General features: G+C 44.6%; 1 protein-coding gene across 2 annotated transcripts in view; it reads left to right on the top strand.

Moving 5' to 3' along the window:
• Positions 1-24,950, top strand: part of ZHX3 (zinc fingers and homeoboxes 3) — a 58,628-nt gene that overhangs the window by 19,272 nt on the left and 14,406 nt on the right. For both annotated transcript variants that reach the window (XM_029612322.1, XM_029612321.1), the window contains exon 2: positions 11,494-14,436. In XM_029612322.1, coding sequence (XP_029468182.1) covers positions 11,640-14,436 — 2,797 coding nt within the window. In that variant the 5' untranslated portion in view covers positions 11,494-11,639. The remainder of the gene's footprint in view (positions 1-11,493; positions 14,437-24,950) is intronic.

Genomic DNA, 24,950 nt, shown 5'->3' with positions numbered 1-24,950 from the left:
CAGCATGCAAGGAAGGGAATGAAGGAGTGCCAGTCTGGAGCAAACAAAGAATAGTCACTTTGTCCCCCCAGTCAACCCCTACCCTCTAGTTGCCCTCACCTCTCCTCCTGGATGCCAGGGAACAGAAGAGGAAGGGGTGATCCTGATGCAGGCAGTGCAGAGCAAAGACAAAAAAAACTTATCTGAAATAACACATTTGAAATTTGGGAGCAGAAATAATTTGGGCTGCCACTTTTGTGAAAAGGAATGATCATATTGGTTCAAGGCATAAACTGAAATCAAAATGATTGGCTTCCCAAATAGTTTCCCCAAAACAATAACATATCTCCCCCACAGAGTCTTCTATTACTTTTTTCAACTGAAATGAAACATTTTTATGAACATAGTCACACCTCAACTATTAAAAAGTACTTGAACCTGCATATACCTGTGCTACCATTTTTGCCTCATCTTACTCTGTTTTCTCATATTCATATGTATTTCTTGTAAAAATAGCTAATAGGAGGTGGAGATGACGAGCGGTATATGCTAGTGGTGAATAACCATAAATAGAACTGGTATAGCGCTAAACATTCACAGATCCTTGAGGTGAGTTGATCAAAGAAGTGAAGACTTAAAGCAAGCGTTTCCAACTTTTATTCTTGTAAAAATACCATATTAGTACGAAGTCTATTTAAATTTACCAAAATTTTCCCCTCTTGATGGGAGTACTCAAACCACTACGCTCCATGTAGCGCATTTAATGTGGGTCCCCATCCCATATGTCATAAGCATAAAATAGTAAGTACTCCATAAATGCAAAGAACCACCCAGCACGAGCAATTGTCAAGGCTTCAACCCTGGCCTTGATGAATGGCACTGCTGCTGAAAACTTTCAAACTTGTGCTAATTCAACTCCTTTTTGAGTCCATTACATAGCCTTATTACATAGGGCTTAACTTCAGGCAGAACCCAGAAAAGCAGTCTGTCACTTTTCTGGGACCCAAGAAAGCAGAGCAGACATGGCAGTATAAATCAATTCTGTCTCTCCTGAGGAAACAAAACAAAGCCATGGATTACTTATGGGCCCCAGCCCTTAAAGGAAGCAGAGAATAATAGAGTATTGGAGCTGCTTTCCCTGAAACAAGGACAGTCACATGGCTTTGATTTGAGTATGTGTCTGTGAGAGTTCATGGCTGGCCCTGGTCCCATACCTTTGCACAAGTCACACTTGGTTCTAGCCCCACCCATCTCACCAACTCCACAGTTCCTCTTTTTTTTTTGTCAATAAATTAAGCAATGAAGAAGAGACAACAGAGGGGATTGATTGAGATTTATAAAATCAAGACTGGGGAGGAACGGACAAACAGGTAATGGTTATTTACCCTGTTTGACAACATTTGGACTAGAGACTCTCCATGGTAGCAACTGGCAGATTTAAAACTTCATAGGAAGTATTTTTCCGCTCTATGCACAATTTAAGCTACAGAATCTGTTGCTAGAGGGCCTGATGCAATAATTTTGCACAGAAAATGGGTGCTCAGTGTTGAGCGCCCGTTTTCCTAACACACGCCCAGCCACCTCTTCTGGGCATGTGATCCAATACTTAAATGAGGGGGTGCACTAAAGGAGGAGCTAGGGAAAAATGTGTATCCCTAGCACCTCCACGGCATCAGGTGCACAGTAGAGGTGTCTGTCAAGCAGGTTGGGCACAGCCCAGACCATGTATCTTGTGTGGGTATTGGGAATCCAGAAATTTATTTTTGCAAATTTTTTTTTTTTTTAACTAAATGCTGCTTTATTTGGTTCCTCCTACTTAGTATTACGACGATTCTATTAGGAAGAATCATAGAAAGCAGGATTTTTCTTTTTTTTCAATATACCCTTGAGCGTGGCATACCTTTACACCAGCCCTGGGCTGGCATAAAATTTGCCTGGTTGCAAGGGCACTTTGGCTGCACGGAACGTTTATTGGATCACAGGGATAAGCTAATACTCTCAACTACATGGAATTTACATGTGATGAGTGCTATTAGCTACACAGTGATTTGGACACATGTTTTGGATGCACTAATCCCTGTACTGGATCGGGGGTTACGGACACCTGTCCAAAATGCCATGTCCAATTACGTGTTAAGCCGTGCACAGCAGCTAGCGCATGGAATTGCATCAGCCCCAAGGTGGGGTTCAAAAGAATGCTGGACAAGCTCCTGAAAGAAAAGTCCATAAACCGTTATTAACTAGGTAGGCTTGGGAAAGCCAGCTCTTTTCACTGGGAATGAGATACAAGAAATAGATCAATTATTTGGGAACTGATGGGTATTTGTGACCGGGACAGGCCACCATCAGAGACAGCATGCTGGGCTTGATGGACCCAGCATGGCACTTCTCATTTTTACAAATGACTCCAACTACCAAAAATATTTGGCACTTCCTCATAACCTAAACTTTTATTAGAAAAAAAGATTGCAAAATAACAAAAGCAATATGCAAAAGAAAATTGGTTCTTACCTGTTAATTTTCGCTCCTGTAGTACCATGGATCAGTCCAGACTCCTGGGTTTTGCCTCTCTACCAGCAGATGAAGACAGACTCTGCCTTTTACCCTGAGGTGGCACCTACAGTCCATCAGTATTTAACTGTATCAAAGCAGAACAAGATAAAAATATCATAACCAGATAACACCCCCGCCTGAACCAGGGGAGAGAACCTGCAACCGCAGGCAACTTGCTCACTAACACTAAGACAAACAGAACCCATGAGCGTGCAAAAAGCATATGTGAAAAAGGAATCTACAGAAAAATATATACACCGAGTGAGCGGACTCCCCATCTGCATACTGAAAACGGGCAGGACTCTGGACTGATCCGTGATATTACAGGAACGAAAATTAGTAGGTATGAACCAAATTTTCTTTTCCCTGTACGTATCCAGATTAGTCCAGACTCCTAGGATGTACCAGAGCTCTCCTAGTTAGGGTGGGACCCCGAGAGTCCCGCTCGGATCACAGCTTCTCCAAAGCCCCCAGAGTCTGGAGCTTGAACATCCAAATTGGTAATGTCTCGCAAAAGGTATGCAACTACATCCATGTAGCCGCCCTCCAAATCTCTTGCGGCGACACTTGCTGACATTCCGCCCACGTAGTTGCCTGAGAACGGGTAGAATGTGCACGAAGCCCAACCGGGAGTGTTCGGCCTCGGAGCAGGTACGCTGAAGCAATAGCCTCTTTCAACCAGCGAGCAACTGTAGCCCTGGACGCCTTGTGCCCCTGGCTGCGTCCACTCCACAACACAAATAGATGATCCGACATCCGGAAGCTATTAGTAACCTCCAAATAACGCAAGAGAATGCGACGCACGTCCAGCTTCCTCAGATCTCTCGACTGGGAATCAGCACAATCCAAATCCGGAAAAGACGGGAGCTTCACCGACTGATTCAAATGAAAAGAGGATACCACTTTCGGGAGAAAGGATGGAACCGCTCTCAGTGAAACTCCCATTGCCGAAATCCTCAAGAAGGGTTCCCTGCAGGATAACGCTTGAAGCTCCGACACTCAACGAGCTGATGAAATAGCCACAAGAAAAACAAACAGTCTTTAACGTAAAATCCTTTAGCATGGCTCTTTTCATTGGTTCAAAGGGAGCTCCACAGAGCCTTGAGTACCAGGTTCAAACTCCACGACGGTCAAGGGTGCCTGACCGGTGGACATAAATGTTTAGCGCTGCAGAAAAAACGTGCAACATCCGGATGTGCAGCCAACGGCACGCCACCAATCTTACCGTGGAAACAGAGAGCCGCCACCTGCACCCATAATGAATTGCATGAAAGGCCCTTCATGAGACCCGCCTGCAAGAAGGACAAAATTCGCGAAATCAAGGCCGCATAAAAACCACCCGCTGATCCAAACACCATGATTCAAAAATCCTCCAAACCCTGACATAAGCCAGGGAAGTAGAGGGCTTTCTAGACTGCAAGAGGGTAGCCACAACTGCTTCCAAGTAGCCCTTGCTCTTTAAACGCTGCCTTTCAAAAGCCATGCCGCTAAACAAAAGTAATATGCCTCTTCTAAACAAACTGGCCCCTGCCGAAGTGGGTTCGAGAGGTCTCACAGCCACAGAGGTCCATCCACCACAAGGTTGACTAGATCTGCAAACCATTGTCACCGCGGCCACTCCAGAGCCACCAAAATAACTTCCAATGGATGAGATTCTATGCGCCGCAGCACTTTGCCTATTAGAGGCCATGGAGGAAACAGGTACAGAAGAACATTCTTTGGCCAGGCAAGAACTAGGGCGTCCACCCCCTCTGCTCCTGTTTCGCGGAGACGACTGAAGAAACGAGGAGCCTTGGCATTGTGAATCGTCGCCATGAGGTCCATGTGGGGTGTGGACCACCTTTCGCAGATGAGATTGAATGCCTCAGGTAGAGAGTGCCCACTCCACGGGATCGAGCAGGTTGCGACTGAGAAAGTCGGCCTGAACATTGTCTACTCCCACAATGTGAGAGGCCACCAGGCTAAGTGCTGTTCCGCCCAGAGTATTAACTGCTGTGCTTCGCTCGCCACCGGACGACTCCTGGTTCCTCTTTGCCGATTGACGTAAGCCACTGTGGTCGCATTGTCTGACAAAATTCTGACAGACTTCCCTCTGCAGGGCCTGCAGAGCCAATCTGACCGCTCTGGTCTCCAAACGATTGATCGACCACTGAGATTCCTCCTTCGACCATTGGTCCTGTACAGACTTGTCCTGACACACCGCTCCCCAGCCAGAGAGACTGGCGTCCGTAGTTACAGTCCAATCGGGAACTTCCAGGGATACCCCGTGGCTCAAGTTGTCCAAGTTGAGCCACCAATCTAGACTGGAACAAGCAGAGTCTGTAAGAGGCAGCAGAAGATGAAATTGCTCCGACACCGGACTCCAACAGGAAAGTAACGCTGACTCCAGAGGCCTCATATGAGCAAACGTCCAGGGGACCAACTCGAGGGTTGACGCCATCGATCCAAGGACCCGCAAATAATCCCGGACTTTGGGAGGATGCTTGCCCAACAAATCCCGAATCTGCTCCTGCAGTTTGGCAATGCGTTCCTCCGTTAGAAAAACCCGCCCAGCCGTGTATTGAACCAGGCCTCTAGAAATTTCAAGCACTGAGATGGAATCAGGTGACTCCTGGCAAAATTTATCACCCATTTGAGTGATTCCAATAGCTGGACCACCGATGAACCGCCGTGCGGCAAAGCAATTCTGACTTTGCCCGAATCAGCCAATTGTCTAGATATAGATGAACGAAGAAACCTTCCTTCCTAAGCTGAGCTGCCAGAACAGCCATCACTTTGGTAAAAGTCCTGGGTGCCGTGGTGAGGCCGACCGGCAGGGCACAAAACTGAAAATGTTGCCCTAGGATGGCAAACCTCAGGAATTTCTGGTGGTCGGACTGGATGCCGATGTACAAGTACGCTTCTGTGAGATCCAGAGACGCCAAGAACTCTCCCTTTCGCACAGATGCGATGACGGATCTCAAAGTTTTCATGCAAAATAGTGGAACACAGAGTTGCCTGTTTACTCTTTTTAAGTCCAGAATGGGCCGGAAGTCTCCCTCTTTCTTTGGCATCATGAAGTAAATGGAATAACAGCCCTTCCGCTATATCGCAAGCAGAACAGTTACAATTGCCCCGAGATCGAGCAGACCCTGCAATGTGTCCTTTACTGTCCGGCGCTTCTCGACGTATAAGCATGTGGAGACTAGAACCAATCTGAGAGACACCATATAAAATCTAATGTGTAACCTTGCCTTATCATAGTGAGGACCCACTGGTCAGAAGTGAGAGTGGCCTATTCCTCGTAAAATCGAGACAGTCTGCCTCCCACCTCTGGAGCCGAGGAATGAACTGGCCTCACATCATTGGGAGGGCTTGTTTCCACTGGAGGACTGCTGAGCACCTGGCCTGCCGAAGCGCCGGCCTCGAAAGGACCGAGACCAGGATTGTTGCCTTCCCAAGGGCTGATGAAAGGAAGATCCCGAAGACCGGGAGGAACGGAATTTTTGACTACCTCAGAGGAGATGGGGAAGGATGTTTTCTGAACGCTGGGCATAGACAGCGACTCAAACAGTGGAGAATGTCAGGAATGTTCCCATGGGGAGGAGATCTCATCCGCCTCACACTCTGGGAAACAAGTCTCCTTGGCTGGTGCTCTGGATGACATGGCCTCCCCTCCTACATGTCAGATTGAATTGGCAATGTATCTCCTTCGGAGAGAGAGTGAGCAGGAACCTAGGTGATCAGCTTTGCTGATGCACCATTGGAGCAATACCCAGAAACAGTTGCCTGTGTACATGTGTGCCAGAGCACTGATGGCCCCTGGAGTGCATCAAGAGTCAGAAACACTGTGGCTGCTATTGAGCATCAGGGGCACCATCAAGGGCTATGGATGTCCTCGGAGCTGTCAAGCTCCGAGGACATCCATAGCTGTCAGGCGCTATGGTTGCCAATGGTCATCCTGGATCAAAAACCATGGATGCAGTCATGCGCTGTTGGTGGCATTGATGCCATTGAGCATCATGGAGGCCATCATGCACTGGGAGCACAGTCGATGCTATTGTCATGGAGGCCTTTGTGTACCATGGTTGCATTCGTGGCCAGCGAGTGCTACAGGCACTATCGGACACCATGGGTGCCACAGAGTGCAATGAGTGTTTTCAGGCTCCATCGATGCCAATGAGCGCCACGGGCACTATAAACTACTGTGGGCGCCACTGGTAATCAATGCCATCAAGCAGCATCGGTCCTGTCTAACACTGTGGCATGGCAGCTATCGATGCCATCAAGCACCATGTATACAGTTGATGCCTTCAGGTCTAGTACCATGGGTGCAGGTGAGTACTCTGGGCACTGTCCAGTGCCGTCAGAGGTACAAATGAGCACTGTTGGTTCTGTCCAGAGGGCATCATGAGTGCCAAAGGAGCCATTGAAGGGAATGGTTTTACCGCTGCCATTGAGGGCCAGGGGTGCCATCGTTGACTTCGGCACCATAGATGCCATTGAGCACCATGTGCCGTTGAGCCCTATGGATGTCAGCAAGCACCATGGAGGCTCTTGACAGTCGAGAGCCTTGCCTGCCATCAGGCACTAAGGTTGCCCTTACTGTCATCTAGCACCACTGGTGCCATCACGTGCCTGAGTCACCATCAGGCACCTGAACATGGCAGGCTGTGGACACCATCAGGTGCCATGGATGCTATCAATCAGCATGGGCAGCTTGGATGCTATTGGCCGCTGTGGCTACCAGTGGTGCTGTCTACCTATCGTGCACATAGTGCCGTGTTCACTACAAGCAGCTGGGCACCATTGAGTCCAAGGCATGTGATACCAATCCTGGTGCACCATCGAGCGCCATGATTGCCATCACGTGCATTCTGTAGTAGGAAGTGTGCAGGTCCAGGGGTACTTTTTATCCACAGGTCTCTAAACCAATTTTTAAAAAGATATTCCCCCCTTGGAGTTTCTCTTTAGAATTCTGATGACGGTCCACTGTTGCAGTGAGTCTTTATCCCATGTACTTTGCAGGTGCAAAGTACACATGGTAAAGAATATATGGGTATTTCAAAATGAAATCCCTGCCCATACTTTAGTGGGTCTGTTTTAACCCCACCCCAGATGACACCCTCTTTCCTGCATACATTAGGGCAGCGCTTCTCAACTGGTGTGTCGCAACACACCAATGTGTTGCCAAGCATCAGCTGGTGTGTCACAGCCCGAGTTATACTTCCCGTTACCTTTTTCCTGCCCCCGCGGGCCATTTGGAAGCCTCCTCTCTTCTTCCAGCCAGTGAGAGGAGGAAACCTCTGATTGGCCGGTGGGGCAGGAAGAAGGGGGCATCTCATAGCCCGGGGGTGAGGTGGTTTGAGGGGGGTTGGGAGGAGTGACAGTGTCCAGGCCCGTGGCGACAAAGAATCCCAACCCTGTGGCCGCCATGAGCTGGAAGTGCTGAAATTAAACACAGCGGCGAGCCACAAAGAAAAAAGGCCAGCCACGCCAGGAACCACGATACAGTAGGGATTCCCCAAAGCGGCAGTGAGTCGCAAGCACGAAGAGACCGGTTGCTCCAGAGATTCCCCCCCCCCATATGCAACAGTGAGCGTGGCAGAACGCGTTTAAAGTAAAAGTGGCACTCAGCCATGCTGATTACAGATGGGGCGGCAATTGGAGCTCCCAGCGGCCGTAAAAGCAGGCAGGTGGGGGCCGCGGGAGCCTAGGGATATCCCGACAGCCAGAAGAAAGGCTTGAGTGCTGTGGCATATTTTTCTAAAATAAATATTTGCTGCTTCAGTGCAGCTGAGAAGGCAGCAGCAGCACTGGGAAATCTGCCACTGCAAAATTAAAGGGGAACACAGCATTGGGGCTCTAAGCAAAGTGTGTGTGAGAGACAGAGACTGGGCAGGGAGGCGACTGGGGTGTGTGTGTGTGAGACACAGAGACTGGGCAGGGAGGCGACTGGGGGGGGGGGGGGGGGGGGGGGCGTGTGTGAGACACAGAGACTGGGCAGGGAGGCGACGTGTGTGTGTGTGTGTGTGTGTGTGTGAGAGAGACAGACAGAGACTGGTCGTAGGGTTTAATTGATGAGTTTGTGAGTGACTTGTGGGCCCTAAAGAAGAGGACCATGAGGACAGAGCTTCAGCAGCCACTGCTGCTCCTGGTCTGTGCTTTCAAGGGAAAGGAGTAGGAGAGTTGCTGGAGAGGGTAAGTAAAGGTGGCATTTTAAGTTTATTTTTCTTGATTGACTGCCATTTTAATTATTGAGTATTATGTGATGTCTGCTGTTTTGAAATATTTAATATTTGGACAATTTTTAATTTTTATAAGTTTTGTTTGATGTTCTTCTGTTCATCAGCTGTTTTGAAACATTTTTTTCCATATAGTTTTACAGTTTTTTCTGTGTGGGGATCTTTAGCAGCTTGGCTTGTTCTGTTTTCCTAATAGGAGGTGTATTAGTGTTTAGGACCTGATTTAATATTTGTAGTGTTGCCTTTTCATAGATAGGGTTGTTATGTGTTCCATAATGCAGGTGTAACTTTGTGCAGATTGGTTTCTCTGCATTATTGCAGATCTTGGGACTGTTAGGTGCTATATTTCTCTTTCCATTTCTCCAGGTTTGCACTGCATGCAGAGTGGCTTTTTTTGGTTTTCCATTCCAGTTTGTCTCCATATTTATAATGCGTGGTCTTTCTGTACTTGGTGAAGGTAGGTTCTGTGTGTGTGCCCGAGGTGAGGTATCAATCTTATTTGTTGTGTTTTCTCACTAGGATATGCATTAGTGGTAAATTATTGCCTTTTCATAAGGAGGGCTATTGTGCCTGGTAGTAAAGGGAGTTTGTTTTGCTTTTACTGAGATGTCGTCAGAACCAGAATATCTTTTTTTTTGCATGGTGAGTTCTATGGGTAATGCCCTAGTTCTGCTCTGCATCCATTGTTAGGGGTCAAGGGGGGTTCCTGTGGATGCAGTGTATGTTTAGATATAGCCCCGTGACGGTCATATGTTCAGTGTGTCACGCATGTGAGAACCATCTCTCAGGTGTGTCCCGGCCGAAAAAAGGCTGAGAACCACTGCTCTAGGGGATGAGAGGTATTTTCAAAGGGACTCTTTCCATAGATAAACACTGGTTTACAGGCAGAAATCCTTTAAAAAAAAAAAGATACTTCCTATATCAGTCAGGGTTGTTGCTATGGGTGTGCAAGTAGGGCACTCATTTAGAGTGTCAAACTGAGAATGTACCATAGAAGGGAGCCAGTGATGTGGTATTTTTTTCTATCTCCTTCTCACCCCTGGATGTGCATTCCTTGGTGCCTAGCCTGCCTTAACATGGTGCTAATAGTTATTCAGCCAGCTAAGGGCAGAATGGGGTTTCTGTTCATGCTCTGCATTCTCGTGTATTGGCACATGCTCCCCAGACCAGTTAGTAATGGCCCAGTCTGTCGTGTTGAGGGTCGAGAGCCATACAGCTTGCCAGGAGGCAGAGAGAGTGCTGGGGGGAGGCAAAGCAGGCACCAATAATATTATCCGAAGTGCCCTGCTGTCTGGTGATGCACCTGATATCAGTCATTTATATTTATAAAGGCTTAAACCTAGTAATGGAGGCACATAACACTGGGGAACACAATTTTCATTGCGTTAGATCTGACACTTGTGTTTGACTAACTTTTGACATCTGAATCCAAAAATGACCCCAGTTTTTCTCTTATGTCAACTTTTTAAGCTACAGGATACCCTCCCTTTGTCCCAAAAATCATACAAAATATTCATACAAAGGAAAAAAAAATTATTTGAATATACTGTTTATTTAGTTATTTTATTCATACAAAGGCTATATATTGTTACTGTAAGTCAAATTGTGTACAAATAGTAAAGTTCTGCTACCAAACATACATATTAAGGTAAAAATTTATGCTTATAGCTTTTCCGGCAGTGTTCACTCTGTGGACAATCTCGCCTGATGCTCCAACAATGGTCAGCCATCATATATACATTCCATCTACCCTGATACCGTGCCTCCATGACCTTCAAATCTTGGTGGAATTGTTCACCTTGCTCATCACTGACTGCATGAAGGTTTTTCGGGAAGTCAGCAAGATGGCTATGCAAAAAATGCACCTTGATGCTCATGTTGCAACGAAACATTTTGAAGCTTTCCAAGAGTTTCTGGACAATTTCGGTGTAATTCTGTGCTCGTGTATTTCCAAGAAAGTCCTTGACAAGGTTTTTGAATGACAACCAAGCATTCTTTTGGGGTTCTGACATTGTCCCGATGAAATGTTCATCTTTTAATGAGCTGCCGAATATGTGGTAATACCTATGTGAAGCGCTAAGATAGCACACTTTGCGATAAACAGCCTATTACCATAAAACACGCCCCTTTTCCTATCTCATGCGATATTTAGTGCATTTTGATAAATCCAGGCCTAAGGCTATAGAGAAAAAACTTGAAGTGATAGAAGAAAACTAACTGCAGTTTTGAAATCAGCATGCCTATTTAAGTCTAAAACAGCTTAAAATCGAACTCAACAGGAATTATGTTAAAAATTGTTCCCCAGTGTAATTACCCTGATTATAGCCCAAAGAGAGAAATGAGGCACAAGGCCTCAAAAGAAGATGAATCAAACAAATCAGCATTAATACAAACATTAGAAATTATGCATATTTTGATCAATTTTATTAGTGTGGTTGCTATGTTAATTCACTTAGACATAGAAAATAAAGATAAAAATAGATTGTAGGTGATACTTATTTATTGAACTGACGTAACATAATTGAAACAATTTACTTATAAATTCAGGTAAAATCATTCTTACCTCATTTTGTACTGATCGGATAAAGCTAATTAAATGTATGAAATAATCCAATAAAAAGGTGTTACCTATAACTTGTTTGTTAATCTTTTGTTTCTATCATTTAAGAAATTTTGATTCTTATGATTTGGTAAAGTAAATTGAAAAGTCAACATTTCTTTTTTTTTTCTTCCTTAGGTTTGCTGAAAAATGTGTACACTTTGCAAAGAAGTTGAAAATCAGGATTTATGCTACTTTGAACTACATGGATTATCTGGAATTTTGACTGTGAAAAATTTGTACAAAGTAATTATTGGATATTGATCATCTCATTAACTACAACCATGGCTAGCAAAAGAAAATCTACCACTCCTTGTATGATACCATTAAAAACTATGGTATTAGAGGAGTCAGATAAAGACTTAATTGAAAATTACAATAAGGGAACTCAACAGGAGATGCTTACTGAACTGGTTACAGTTGGGGGTGGTGCTCTTACTACAACTACCATTACTAGTAATGCATCACTGTTTAATGGATATCAAAATATTATAGATGGTGACAATTATGTCTGTAAGTACTGTGATTTTGGCTCTCAAGATGTTAACAAATTTGTTGGGCACATGAATTTAGAGCACTTGAACTTCATCAGGGACCCTTCTTATGTGTGCGTTGAGTGCAGTTTCCTTGTAAAAAGCCATGAAGAACTTAAACATCACAATGTAGTATGTCACTCTGGTGAGACTAGTTTTATTTGGAATGTGGCCAAGCATGACAATCATATGACTGTGGAGCAAAGTATCTCTGATACCACTAGCAGTCAAGGCTTTTCAGGAGACTCAAATGAAGATGGGATTGATGGGCAATATGAAATTACTATCACTAAAACTCCCATTATGAAGATAATGAAGAGTAAAACAGAAACAAAAAAAATTCACATGATGAAAGAAAACATAACAGAGAACTCATCTTATCCATCAATTAATGAAACTGAGGGAAAAAAGGATAACCATTCAAATACCAGTGAATCTGTATTAGTAAACCAGCCATCAGTTAATTCTATGAAATCATCACAAATTATCACTAGTTCAGTGATTGGAACTGTACCTGTTTTGCAGTCTGGTATAACCCAATTAGTGTCATTACAGCAGCAACCATCAATACAGCCACAACTGCAACATCAATTTCCAAGTTCAGAATGCCTTCCTAAAGTAATGATTCCTTTGAGCAGCATTCCAACTTATAATGCAGCCATGGACTCTAATAGCTTCTTGAGAAATTCTTTTAATAAGTTCCCATATCCCACAAAAGCTGAACTTTGCTATTTGACTGTTGTAACCAAGTATCCAGAAGAACAAATAAAGATTTGGTTTACCGCTCAGAGATTAAAACAAGGTATCAGTTGGTCACCAGAGGAAATTGGAGATGCACGGAAAAAAATGTTTAACACAGTTTTTCAGTCCATGCCACAACCTACCTTTACTGTTTTAAATGCTCCTCTTGTAGCAAATGCTGGGAATGTCCAGCACCTCATTCATACTGCTGTACCTGGCCAGTTTGTTGGGCAATCAAAAGGGACAGGAGGACTGCTGGTGACTCAACCAGTTATAGCAAATGGGGTGCAAGGAACAAGTTCATCTCTTACATTAACAGTTGCCTCAGTCCCTAAACGGCAAGCTCCTTCAGAGCCCAACATTATACCTGCAAATGTTAAAGTAGTAAATGCTGCTCAGTCTTTGCTTACTGCTTGTCCTAGCATATCTTCTCAACATTTCCTGGATTTTAGTCTCTATAAAAATAAGAAATCTCATGAACAGTTATCTGCACTGAAAAACAGTTTTTGTAAGAGTCAATTCCCTGCTCATGGTGAAGTTGAACGGTTAACCAGAATTACAGGTCTCGCCAAAAGGGAAGTCCGAAAATGGTTTAGTGATAGAAGATATCATTGTCGAAATTATAAAGGAAGTAGGTCCTTTTTTGCTAGACATAATATACTAATAAATTCACAACCTAATGTTACCCTCAACATGTCTTCCAAAGGTTCTGACCTTACTTACACATCACCTGCAACCACACAGTCAGTTCCACACACAAGGAGACAATCATGGCATCAGGCACCAGATTTTACACCAACAAAATATAAAGAGAGAGCACCTGAGCAGGTTAAGGCTTTGGAATGTAGTTTTGCACAAAATTCATTTCCCTCTGAGGAAGAAGTCGATCGCTTGAGGAGTGAAACAAAAATGACCAGAAGAGAAATAGATAGTTGGTTTTCAGACAAGAGAAAAAAGACTGCTGAGGAAGAAAAGAAGGAAGTGTTAGTTGAACCAGATGATGAAGATGGAGAGGAAGATTATGAAGATGTAGAATCTTCAGATGAACTCAGAATGTCAGAGGAAAATGGGTCATTTTCTGGTCTTAACAGTAATGCTTCAATGGAACGGAAAGTAAGTCCCATTAAAATCAATCTTAAGAATCTTCGAGTAACAGAATCCAGTGACAAAGGAGAATCACAAGGAATTAACACAGAAAGCCAAGAGTATGACAGTACTAGCAGACCATCTACACCACAGAAAAATAAAGTTCGTTATAAAAAGACTCTACACCAGCGACATTTCCTAAAGAAATTTTTTGTGCAAAGTCAATGGCCGACAAACCAGGAGTATGACAGCGTTGCTGAACAATTAGGTCTGCAGCGGCATGACGTTGTTCGATGGTTTGGGGATAGCAGGTATTCCTTTAAGAATGGTCAGTTGAAGTGGTATAAAGCTTACAAGAGAGGCATCTACCCACCACACTTAGCAGTTACCAAGTCAAGTAGCCACCCAATTCTTCAGGACTACTTCAAAAAGCACAACATGCTATGTGATAATGATCTTGAGAGTCTGTGTGAGAAAACACAAATGACAGCAGAAGACGTTAAGATGTGGTTTGCTGAAAATATAGAGGAAACTAGGGCAGTATCAGATGCTGGCAGTGAGGACCAGCATTCAAGTTTTGGTGACCAACCGGGAAGCCAAAAAGGAATTTATGATGCATATTCAGAAGTGTCTGAAAATAGTGAATGCTGGGAGCCCAATACCCATGAAAACTGTTCAGAGTCCTTTGAAACATTTAATCAGCAGTCCAGAATTGAACTTGGTAAGAAATGGTCATTAATAGTTTGTGTGCATATAACATTTTAGTGTAGAAGTGTTCTAAGATCTTCCAAATTAAGTTCTGTGCCTATTTAATCATATGGTACATTAAAAATAATATAACAAAAGTACATACAGCAAGTAGTAATCTTATTGAAAATCCAAATGCTAAATTGTCATTTGAAATTCTTCTGTTTCCTGTAACATTGTCACAGATTACCACATCTGGATTGGGATCTTATTGGTTTATTTATTTATTTATTTATTTATTTATTTATTTATTTGAAGAGTTTTATATACCGTTATTCGGAAAGCCATCATAACTGTTTACAAAGTGAACAGAATTTTTTTAACAAGGAGGTTTTGAGATATCGTAACATATTGTAATTACGGTAATAAACATAACCAAATAAGTCTCTGAAGAAATAAGGTTGAATGTGGAGGGAGGTAAGTTAGGTTGAGAATTAAGGTTATGAGTTCATTTGAGAGTTGGAAGGCGTAGATGATTGGGGGTCATGTGGCATATGTGATGTGATTTGTGCCATCATAGCTAAAATTGAGTAATTGCAGTATGAGGTAAATTGTGCCCCTTTTCCTTTCACAGATTGTAAGAAATTGTTTAGAGAATTTGAGTGACAACTTTTTTTTTTTTTTGTGTGTTTTTTTACTACTACTACCTGCCATTAGTACTTTTGAAATTCGAGACAGGCTATGGATATATTTTTTTGGGACTCAAGTTTCTTGATTCTTTGAACTACCTGCTGAATCTGAACCACCCTTTACTGGGACTACAGTGCTGTGAACCTTCATTTGCAACTCCTAAGGTCCCCCGTCCCCCCCCCCCCCCCCCCCCATTTTTAATCCACTATCTTATTTTGCCCAGCCATTACAATGATTGTCCTCTTGGCTCAGGACAGTCATAGAAACATGATGGCAGAAAGAACATATGGATTATCTAGTTTGCCCATCTGCCCAATTAATTTAACTTTACAATGCCTATCACTCCCTCAGAGATCCCTTGTGTTTGTTATGTCTCCCACTACCTCCACTAGGAGGCTGTTCCATGTATCCACTACCCTTTCTGCAATGGCTGGGTTAGTCAAGGGCCACAGTTTTCTGCTGCCTTCAGAATTTTGTGACATGCACTCAAGCTAGCCTCTAGGAGCTGTCATTGTGCAATGGCTGAGACGTCCTCCCCTATGGACTGTGATCTCTGCATTTGCTGACCCAAGGAGCAGAAGCACAGATCTGCTCACTGCTGTGGCTTTCTTTTAAGGGTGCTGTGGAAGATCTAATACAGTATTTGCATTAAATCTTAGACAAGAGTTTTAACAATAGATAAGTACTGCAGAGTAGAGGGTTTTTTTGTTTTTTAAACTATAAATATCAATTACCATAGAAGCGCTGTGATTTTCGAAACATCTATTTAAAAAAAAAATCTTATTTGTATATTTTTTTCATGTAGTACTATGTGGCTTAGGTTACCACATTAAAGTATCATTAAAAATATGAAAATTTGAATCCATAGCTACCTATGGTAAGTGATCACAGTATTTACAGTCATTTCCTTTAATAGCTATATCCAGTAATCATTTGTTTACCTTTTATGGAAGGTGAAATCAATTTTTTGATACACAAATACTTTTAATTATTACTATCAAAGCTTTATCATTTCAATTTTTATTGAATTTATTCAAGTGGGGAAAAAGGAAATTCTTCCTAGAAGAGTATGATATGCATCCATGTAAGAAGGTGGTTTTTTTTTTTTTTTTTTAAACATGTGGTATATAGAAAAGTATGTTCTAATACCTCCCTAGATGTGCATGCTATATCAGCAGTTCATTACAAGAGATGGCATACCACTAGCAGACAGTTAAGTTAAAAATAAATCCGCGCACACGAGATCCAAATCTAATTTTTCTTTGAACTGCACAGTGGCCAGATAGAAGTTGGTGAAAAGCCATCATCTCATTTGTCATGAGTTGCCATGACTATATTTAGCAGATGGTTTCATTTGCAGTTGAAATAAGGAATTTTCTATTAATGCTATTCTGACTGCTGTGGTGAATTATTTGAATTTGTTTAGAGTGAGTGCTGTGTCCTTGTTCAGTCATTGTGCAAATTAACAATTTTGTGGGTATAATGGATGAGTAAATTTAAACATATGTTTGAGGGACATTTAACTATATTAAATGAAAAACATAGTCTTAATCCCTTTACCAAATTGGTGGTGTCACCTGTAAAGCCAAAGGAATTTTGGGTATTTTTGCAATCAAATTTTCAAAATCTCAGTCCTCAAAAATGTATTGCCAAAATGTGACTCTTACACTCACACTTTAACAAAGTGTTCCCACCAGTGGTATAGATGTCATTGTTGCCTGCCATTGTTGATATCTCATCTTTTTCCCCATCCTCCCCTGGTAGAGATGTGTAGGTACTGCTGAGAAGAGTAGGTAAGGACATTACACTATGTGCCAAATTGGTAGTTAGCACATGCTGTCAGTTCTTTTAGCAGCCCCACCCACTATTCCTATTATTTATTTTGGGGGGGGGAGCAGGGGGCATTACTATCCAAATTCTGAGTACATACTAACTTATAGTCTTGCACACAATTTAGTGTTCCTCTCTACTCTCCTTATCACTACCCATATACCTTGCAAGTTCAAAAATATCACTTAGTAACATAAATTTATGGAGTCGTTCAGATCTAAGGAGTCATGATACCAAACAACATCAAAAGAGCTCTTTGAAGCATTGAAGCCTGGCTACTTTGGTGTGAGAGGTTGGGACATTTTCTGAACGCTCTCTTAAGTGATTACTTCAGGAGACAAGCTCATCCTCCTATCTCAGGACTTATCTGTGATAGTCTCAAAGGGTACAGTCATTAGTATGTCCCCCTCTAGCTGTCCAGGATAAAGTCTCTTCTAGTAAGTCCAGTCAGGTCTTGGCCTCAGCAGTCTGTGAGTGAGATCTGGACAGGAGGAGCCCTATGATTCTCGCATGACACCTACAACAAGTACAGTTACTGATATTGAGCACTTCAACACAGATTATTGGGCCAATTGAACCAATCCTTAAGACCTTTTTTCCTGGTACCAAGCAGTTCAGCACAGATATTGGCAATTAAGCATCAAAACTTGATGTCTGCATACTTTGCACAGAGTCTTAGCCAAAGCACTTCAGAGAAGGATTCTTCTCCTGCTATGCAGTATCACTTAGCCCTAAAGAGTCTGGCAGTCTGCAAGACATAACTATATGATCAGTGTTTTCTCAGACATCAGATTCCATTACTTTTACCAGATTCAGTGTCTGAGCAGTCCTTGCAGTCTGCCCACAGCTCTGGAAGATCTGAATCTGAAAAGGATTATTTTCATGATATCTCTTTGGATTCCTCATTTCCTCAGGCTAGATGTTGCCTCTGAAGGAAAGACCTCTCCTTACCAGCTTTTGTTTAGAGAGGAGCTTCAGCTGTTCCCTTTAATTTTGAAGGTAAGTGATGATACCAGGGCACCATTACTTGGTTTCTTCAAATTCCTCAATGCCCCTAAGATTCAGTGGTAGTGCCCATCTACCAACTCGTGCAGGATATACAGAAGAGAATGTGGGAGAATCTGCCATTGGTACTACTTTAGGTAATAAGGTAGATACAGTAGGGCCAAGAAATTGAAAGTTTATTCCTTGGTGCCCAGGTGTCGTCAGTCTCAGATCTTGAACATTTATGGGAGGAAATTATTTCAGAATCTTATGTTCAGTACCTGCATAGCATCCTATTAGATCTTCATGATTAAGTACATGTACTCTGTAGTGGAAGAGGCAATGAAGTTCTCGGAATATCTCCCTCAGCATAAATAAGAAAAATTCATTAATCTATTAAACAATGGAGAGAAGTATAGAAAGTATGTGGTTCATTTTGATCAATGACTTTTTCAAGATAGCATTGAGAGCTGCCTCCTTGGTAGTTGGTACCCGTATGCTCTCATAGTTGCAAGTTATAGGCTTTTGAGAAGATGTGCAGGGAAGACTTGCAGATGTGATGTTTAATGGAGGTAAAGTCAGGGAACAATGAAACTTATGAAGGATCACTGTTCCATAGGTTAGACTCTTTATTGCACCTCGAATTCATTCTTCACCTGAAGAAGGTATCAAAGTGAATCAGTGAGGACAATATTTCCTCCAAAAAAGATGATTTCCTCTGTTGTGCTCAAAATCACATCTTTGTGATTGCTTAAGTTCCAAACTTCTACAGCATCTCAGTCAAAATTAGGGATGGCAATATGCTAGTCTTTACAGCAATGTAAGAAGATGGCCCAGAATATTTATGCGGGGTGTTCACATTATTTTTATTTACAGCCTGGATGTTGAGATTGAAGGACCAAGGGCTCCTAAGTATTCCTTCAGTAAGGACAGGAGACCTGGCAAAATTTAATAATTGCTTAAAAAAAAAACTAAACAAAGTTTTTATGGCAGTAAGTATATGGTGGGAGAGATTAAGAGAAAGCATAGTCTGTGTGTAGCTGATGGGAAGAATAGTGATATGTGGGTGTGCATTTTGTTTATGGACGTTTGTAAGATGTTTTTATGTGAAAAAATTGTATGGGCTGCTTGTAATGCACTTTGGTTGTGTGCCACGGCAGTCAAAAAAGCAAACAATGTTGGGAATTATTAGGAAGGGAATGGTGAATAAAGCGGAAAATGTCATAATGCTTCTATCGCTCCATGATGAGACCCCACCTTGAATACTGTGTACAATTCTGGTTGCCGCATCTCAAAAAAGATATAATTGCGATGAAGAAGGTACAGAGAAGGGCGACCAAAATAAGGGGAATGGAACAGCTCCCCTCTGAGGAAAGACTAAAGCGGTTAGGACTCTTCAGCTTGGAGAAGAGACTGTTGAGGGGGGGATATGATAGAGGTGTTTAAAATCATGAGAGGTCTAGAACGAGTAGATATGAATTGATTATTTAGTCTTTCAGATAATAGACTAGGGGGCACTCCATGAAGTTAGCATGTGGCACATTTAAAACTAATCGGAGAAAGTTCTTCTTCGCTCAACGCACAATTAAACTCTGGAATTTGTTGCCAGAGGATGTGGTTAGTGCAGTTAGTATAGCTGTGTTTAAAAAAGGATTGGATAAGTTCTTGGAGGAAAAGTCCATTACCTGCTATTAATTAAGTTGCCTTAGAAAATAGCCACTGCTATTACTAGCAACGGTAACATGAAATAGACTTAGTTTTTGGGTACTTGCCAGGTTTTTATGGCCTGGATTGGCCACTGTTGGAAACAGGATGCTGGGCTTGATGGATCCTTGGTCTGACCCAGTATGGCATGTTCTTATTATTGAGAGGCAGAATATGGCCAAAATGATAAAGTGCATGAAACGGTTCTCCTGTGAGGAAAGGCTAAAGCGGTTAGGACTGTTCAACTTGGAGAAGAGCTGGATCAGGGGGGATAGGATAGAGATCTTCAAAATCATGAAAGGAAGGGGTAGATGTGAAATGGTTATTTTACTTTTTCGGATAATACAAGGACTAGGCAGCATTCCTTGTAGTCAGCAAGTACAACATTTTAAAGCAAAGCTGAGAATCCTTCACTCAACATACGATTAAGCTCTGGAATTCATTGCCAGAGGATGTGGTAAAGGCAGCTAGTGTAGCTGGGTTTAAAAAAGGTTTGGATAAGTACTTGGAGGAGAAGTCCATAAACTATTAATCAGTAGGGAATAGCCACTGCTTGTTGCCAGCATTAGTAGCATAGGATCTATTTAATGTTTGGGTACTTGCCAGTTTTTGTGACTTAGATTGGCCACTGTTGGAGATAGGATACTGGGCTTGATGGACCCTTGGTCTGACTCAGGATGGCATATCTTATGTTCTTTTGTCTTTTTTTTAACTAAATACATTTTATATAGCCTCTTGACTCCTTGTAACCTCTGACATCTGGGTCTTCAAGATTGTAAAGGAAAACTACAAATTATACCTATTTATTTACTGCCGATCAACATTCTTAGGTGGCTTACAAAAAACATTCATAATCAATCATAAACATTAATAGCCAAAGTAAAAGTATAAAGCAAGCAATACACAAACAGTAAGAAATGATAAAAGTAACAGATCATCCTCAAGTTTTGTTTTGTGGTTTTTTTTTTTTTTTGCTCAGCAATTTCCTCCTTATTTGTACTTCCAGCTTAGTTGGTAGCAGGATGGGAATCCAGTGCTTTCAATCATAACTACCAAGGATTTTTTCCTCATTTTTATAACCCCCATTTCCTAACATGTAGCAGGTGGACTCAGGACCAATGGAGATAGTGTGCTCCTGATAGCAGTTGAAGATGGAGTCAGATTTCAATCTGACATCAGCACTACATATACCTGTGCACGAGGTTCTGTTCCTGTTTTTTTCCATCTCCATAGCAATTCAGGACTTCACACACGCTTGCACAGCATTAGAAAACCAAACTCAAAATTCAAAGAAGAAAGAAAGAAAAAGAATCTTACCTACAGCCAAGCCCCGTTCTCCTGCAGTGATTCCTAAGGGTTCCTCCCCCAGTCGAGAATTCCTGAGGTGATTTCCGAGATCCCTCAGACGAAAGCCTCGGTCCCGGCGTGGACTTAGCCCCCCGTGAAGGGAGCGGCTGAGAGGCAGCGGGTGCAAGACCGAGCGCGGCAGCAAAGGTATTCCCCTCTCCCCCCACAGCCGGAGACCGCCCAGCAAGAGACTGGGAAGTGCCAAGACATGGTAAGGTAGAAAACATTTCTCTAAGTCTCTGGTCTCCGAGGCTCGGATAACCGCACAGATCGACCCTCCGGTGTCTGTCTAATCGGGTTGAGCAGCTCCGTCTGGGCTAGACCTTGATCCAGCTCAAGGGTCCTCCTATGTGGAGACCCTCCTGGGGGGGGGGGGACTACTATCTTGCCTGCGTGGTCGCTGGCGTCATTTCCCCCCCCCCCCCCCCCCTTAGTCGCTGCTTTGTCCGCACAACTGAGCCGGGCGCATAAAATACTTGTGCGCACAGCGCCGCGCACAACTAGGCCTGTGTGCACAGCCACGCACGCATCTTCCATTCCTAGGTGCACAACGTAGGCACACCCAGAACGCATAACAGGCCTCCCAGCACGCGCATCGGTACAGGATACACACGCAAATCATGGCACCGCTGTCCAAGACAGCTAAAGGCCCAGTCCTCTACCCGGCATGCCACCTGAGAGCGGCACAGCCCGAGGTAACCTCCGCCCTGTGCCTGTTGTGCGAAGAAGCTTGGGGGGAGCAGAGACAAGGTCCCCCTCAGCCTGTAGAGGACTCCAGATCTACCAGCGAAACTACCCCAGACCTCTCTATTCCCGACTCGGCCCTTCCACAATGGGGGTCCTTGGGAAGTGCCGCCGGACCCAATGCGGTTCCAGGCAACTTCACCTGGACGGGATTCTTCGCGGAACTACAATACTACATCCACGCACAGACAGGACCACCAGCGGCACAACCACAACCCCCGCCAGTGGCCCAGAACCTCCCAGGGCCCTACCGGCCTCCACCAGATGAGCTGCCCCTGGACAAATACCGCCCCTTAGGGGGACACAGATGATTTGGAGAAGGAACCAGAACCCCTGGAAGAAGGGGAACTTCCAGGAACGGAACCGCATCACACCATGACACGCGTCTTCCCAAAAGACGAATTATCAGATCTCGTAGCCACGAGTATTGGTATTGGCCATCCCGGACACATGCAACACAACAGAGTCCAAGGCAAGCACCTTCCTGGCCCGGCTGAGCCAAACCTCATGCCATTTCCCTATGCTACAGACTGTACAACAACTTATCGACCTGGAATGGGATGCCCCAGAGGCCACCTTCAAGGGGGGTCGAGCCCTAGAAGCTCTCTACCCCTTGGACCCCACGACGAAGGAACTCCTGAGGTTTCCCAAGGTCAACGCCTTGGTCTGCGCCACCACAAAGCGCACCACCATACCAGTCGAGGGTGGAGCTTCCCTCAAGGATGCCAATGACAGACGGCAGGAATCCATCCTCAAGCAGTCTTACGATGTATCAGCTATGACTCTACAGATTGCTGCTTGCTGTGCCGTGGTATCACATGCCTGCCTGGCGATGGCATAGTTGCGTCCCTGGCCAATCGAGGCATTAGACCCGGCAATATCATTCCGAATGGATGCGACCTCAGACCTGGTGCGCACCTCAGCCAGGAGCCCTCTCCCCATAGTGGCAGCCAGATGACAGCTCTGGCTTCGAAGCTGGTCAGCCGACGCGTCCTCTAAGACGAGGCTCACAAGAATGCCCTTTAGAGGATCACTCCTCTTTGGAAGCGACCTGGACAAACTAGCTGACAAATGGGGCGAGTCCCCAGTACCCCGTCTACTGGAGGACAGGAGTAAGATGAACCAACGCCCCTCTCCCCGGGTACCCAAGGGCAGAGGATCCCAGCGTTATAGACCATACAAAAACACTAACCAAGCCCCCCGCCCCTCTGGCAAGGGGCAGTCCTTTCAGAACAGACACAACAAAAGAGGAGCCGACACAGGGCCCAGGCCCCAGCCGCAACACACAATGAGATTCAGCAGACCCATCCACAGGAAGAGATCATAGGGGGCAGGCTTGCCCTTTTCTACCAAAGATGGGTCAAGATAACGTTGGACAATTGGGTCCTTTCCATCATCTGAGAGGGATATTACCTGGACTTCACAGCATCCCTCTGGACAAGTTTGTGATTTCTCCGTGCCATGACCCCCTCCAAGAGGAAGGCAGTGGAAACCACACTATCAAAACTACTCGCCCTAAAGGCAATAACACCGGTGCCGCCGCACCAACAAAATTCGGGGCACTGTTCCATCTACTTCATCATGCCCAAGAAAGAGGGAATATTCCGGCCCATACTGGACCTCAAGACAGTCAATCGCTACCTGAAGGTATCCTGCTTCCGCATGGAAACCCTGCGGGCGGTCATAAGGGTGGTACAACCAGGAGAATTCTCCACATGCCGATCCATCGCATCCACCAGCGTTTCCTGCGCTTCGAGATATTGGGCCATCACTACCAATTCCAGGCCCTACCTTTTGGGCTGGCTACGGCTCCCCGAACGTTCACCAAGATCATGGTGGTAGTAGCAGCAGCACTGAGGAAAGAGGGAATCCTCGTGCATCCATACCTGGATGATTGGCTGATCAGAGCGAAATCGCCAGAGGAAAGCCAGCAAGCAAACACCAGAGTCGAGGAACTACTGCAAAACATCAGGTGGGTTGTCAACATACTGAAGAGCCACCTGCAGCCCTCCTAATGCCTGGAATACTGGGAGTCCGGTTCGACACCAAAGGGAACAAATTCTCCCTTCCTCCTACAAGGAGAAGGAGACTGATGGAACAACTACAAGTACTGTTGAATTCCACTCTCCCCACGGCATGGGACTATCTCCAAGTCCTTGGACTTATGGCATCAACCATAGAAGTTGTCCCGTGGGCAAGGGCCCACATGCGGCCCCTACAACATTCCCTACTGTCTCGATGGAACCCGATGTGTCAAAACTACTCTGCCCCCCCTCCGGCTACCGGCAAAGGTTTGTAACCAACTACAATGGGGGCTACAAGAAGACCAACTGAGCGAGGGAACAAGCCTGTCCCCACCGGAATGGACCTTGCTCACCACGGACGCAAGCCTGCGGGGATGGGGAGCCTACTGCCAGGAGCTAACTGCTCAAGGGCAATGGGACAAAGAAGAGTCAACATGGAACATAAACCAACTGAAAGCCCGAGCAGTCAGACTAGCCTGCCTATGGTTCAGCCACAGACTCCGGGGCAAATCAGTCAGTCATGTCGGACAATGCGACAACAGTGGCCTACATCAACCGCCAGAGGGGACCCAGGAGCCAGCAGGTATCCCTGGAAAAAGAACCCCTAATGACATGGGCAGAATCAAACCTACAAGGGATATCAGCCGCCCACATCGCGGGAAAAGTCGTAACTGCAGACTACCTCAGCAGAGAGAGTCTGGATCTCTGGGAATGGACACTGTCGACAACAGCCTTCCAGCGAATAGTAAACCACCGGGGAACACCAGCCATGGATCTTCTGGTAAGTGGGTCCAACACCCAGGTTCCGAAGTTCTTCAGCCGAAGACGGGAACTGCTGTCCCAGGGAATCGACGCCCTCGTCCAGACCTGACCTCAGGAGGACCTACTTGTACACCTTTCCTCCATGGCCACTACTAGGTGGAATCATCCGCAAGATAGAACACCACAAAGGGCTGGTACTTCTAGTGGCCCTGGACTGGCCAAGAAGGCCGTGGTCCGTGGACATGTGAAGACTTCTGGCAGGAAACCCTCTACACCTCTACTCCAACAAGGACCGATCCTCCTCAAAGACCCAACGAGATTCTCGCTTACGGTCTGGCCATTGAGAGGTCTCGCCTGAAAAAGAGTGGATACTCAGGACCAGTAATAGACACACTGCTCCGAGCATGCAAGTTCGCTACCTCCTTAACATATATACGAGTATGGAGAATATTCGAAGCCTGGT

Source organism: Rhinatrema bivittatum, chromosome 8 (genome assembly GCF_901001135.1).
Source record: "Rhinatrema bivittatum chromosome 8, aRhiBiv1.1, whole genome shotgun sequence".
In the NCBI taxonomy this organism is placed as follows: domain Eukaryota; kingdom Metazoa; phylum Chordata; class Amphibia; order Gymnophiona; family Rhinatrematidae; genus Rhinatrema; species Rhinatrema bivittatum.
This window is presented reverse-complemented; position numbering and strand designations above follow the sequence as displayed.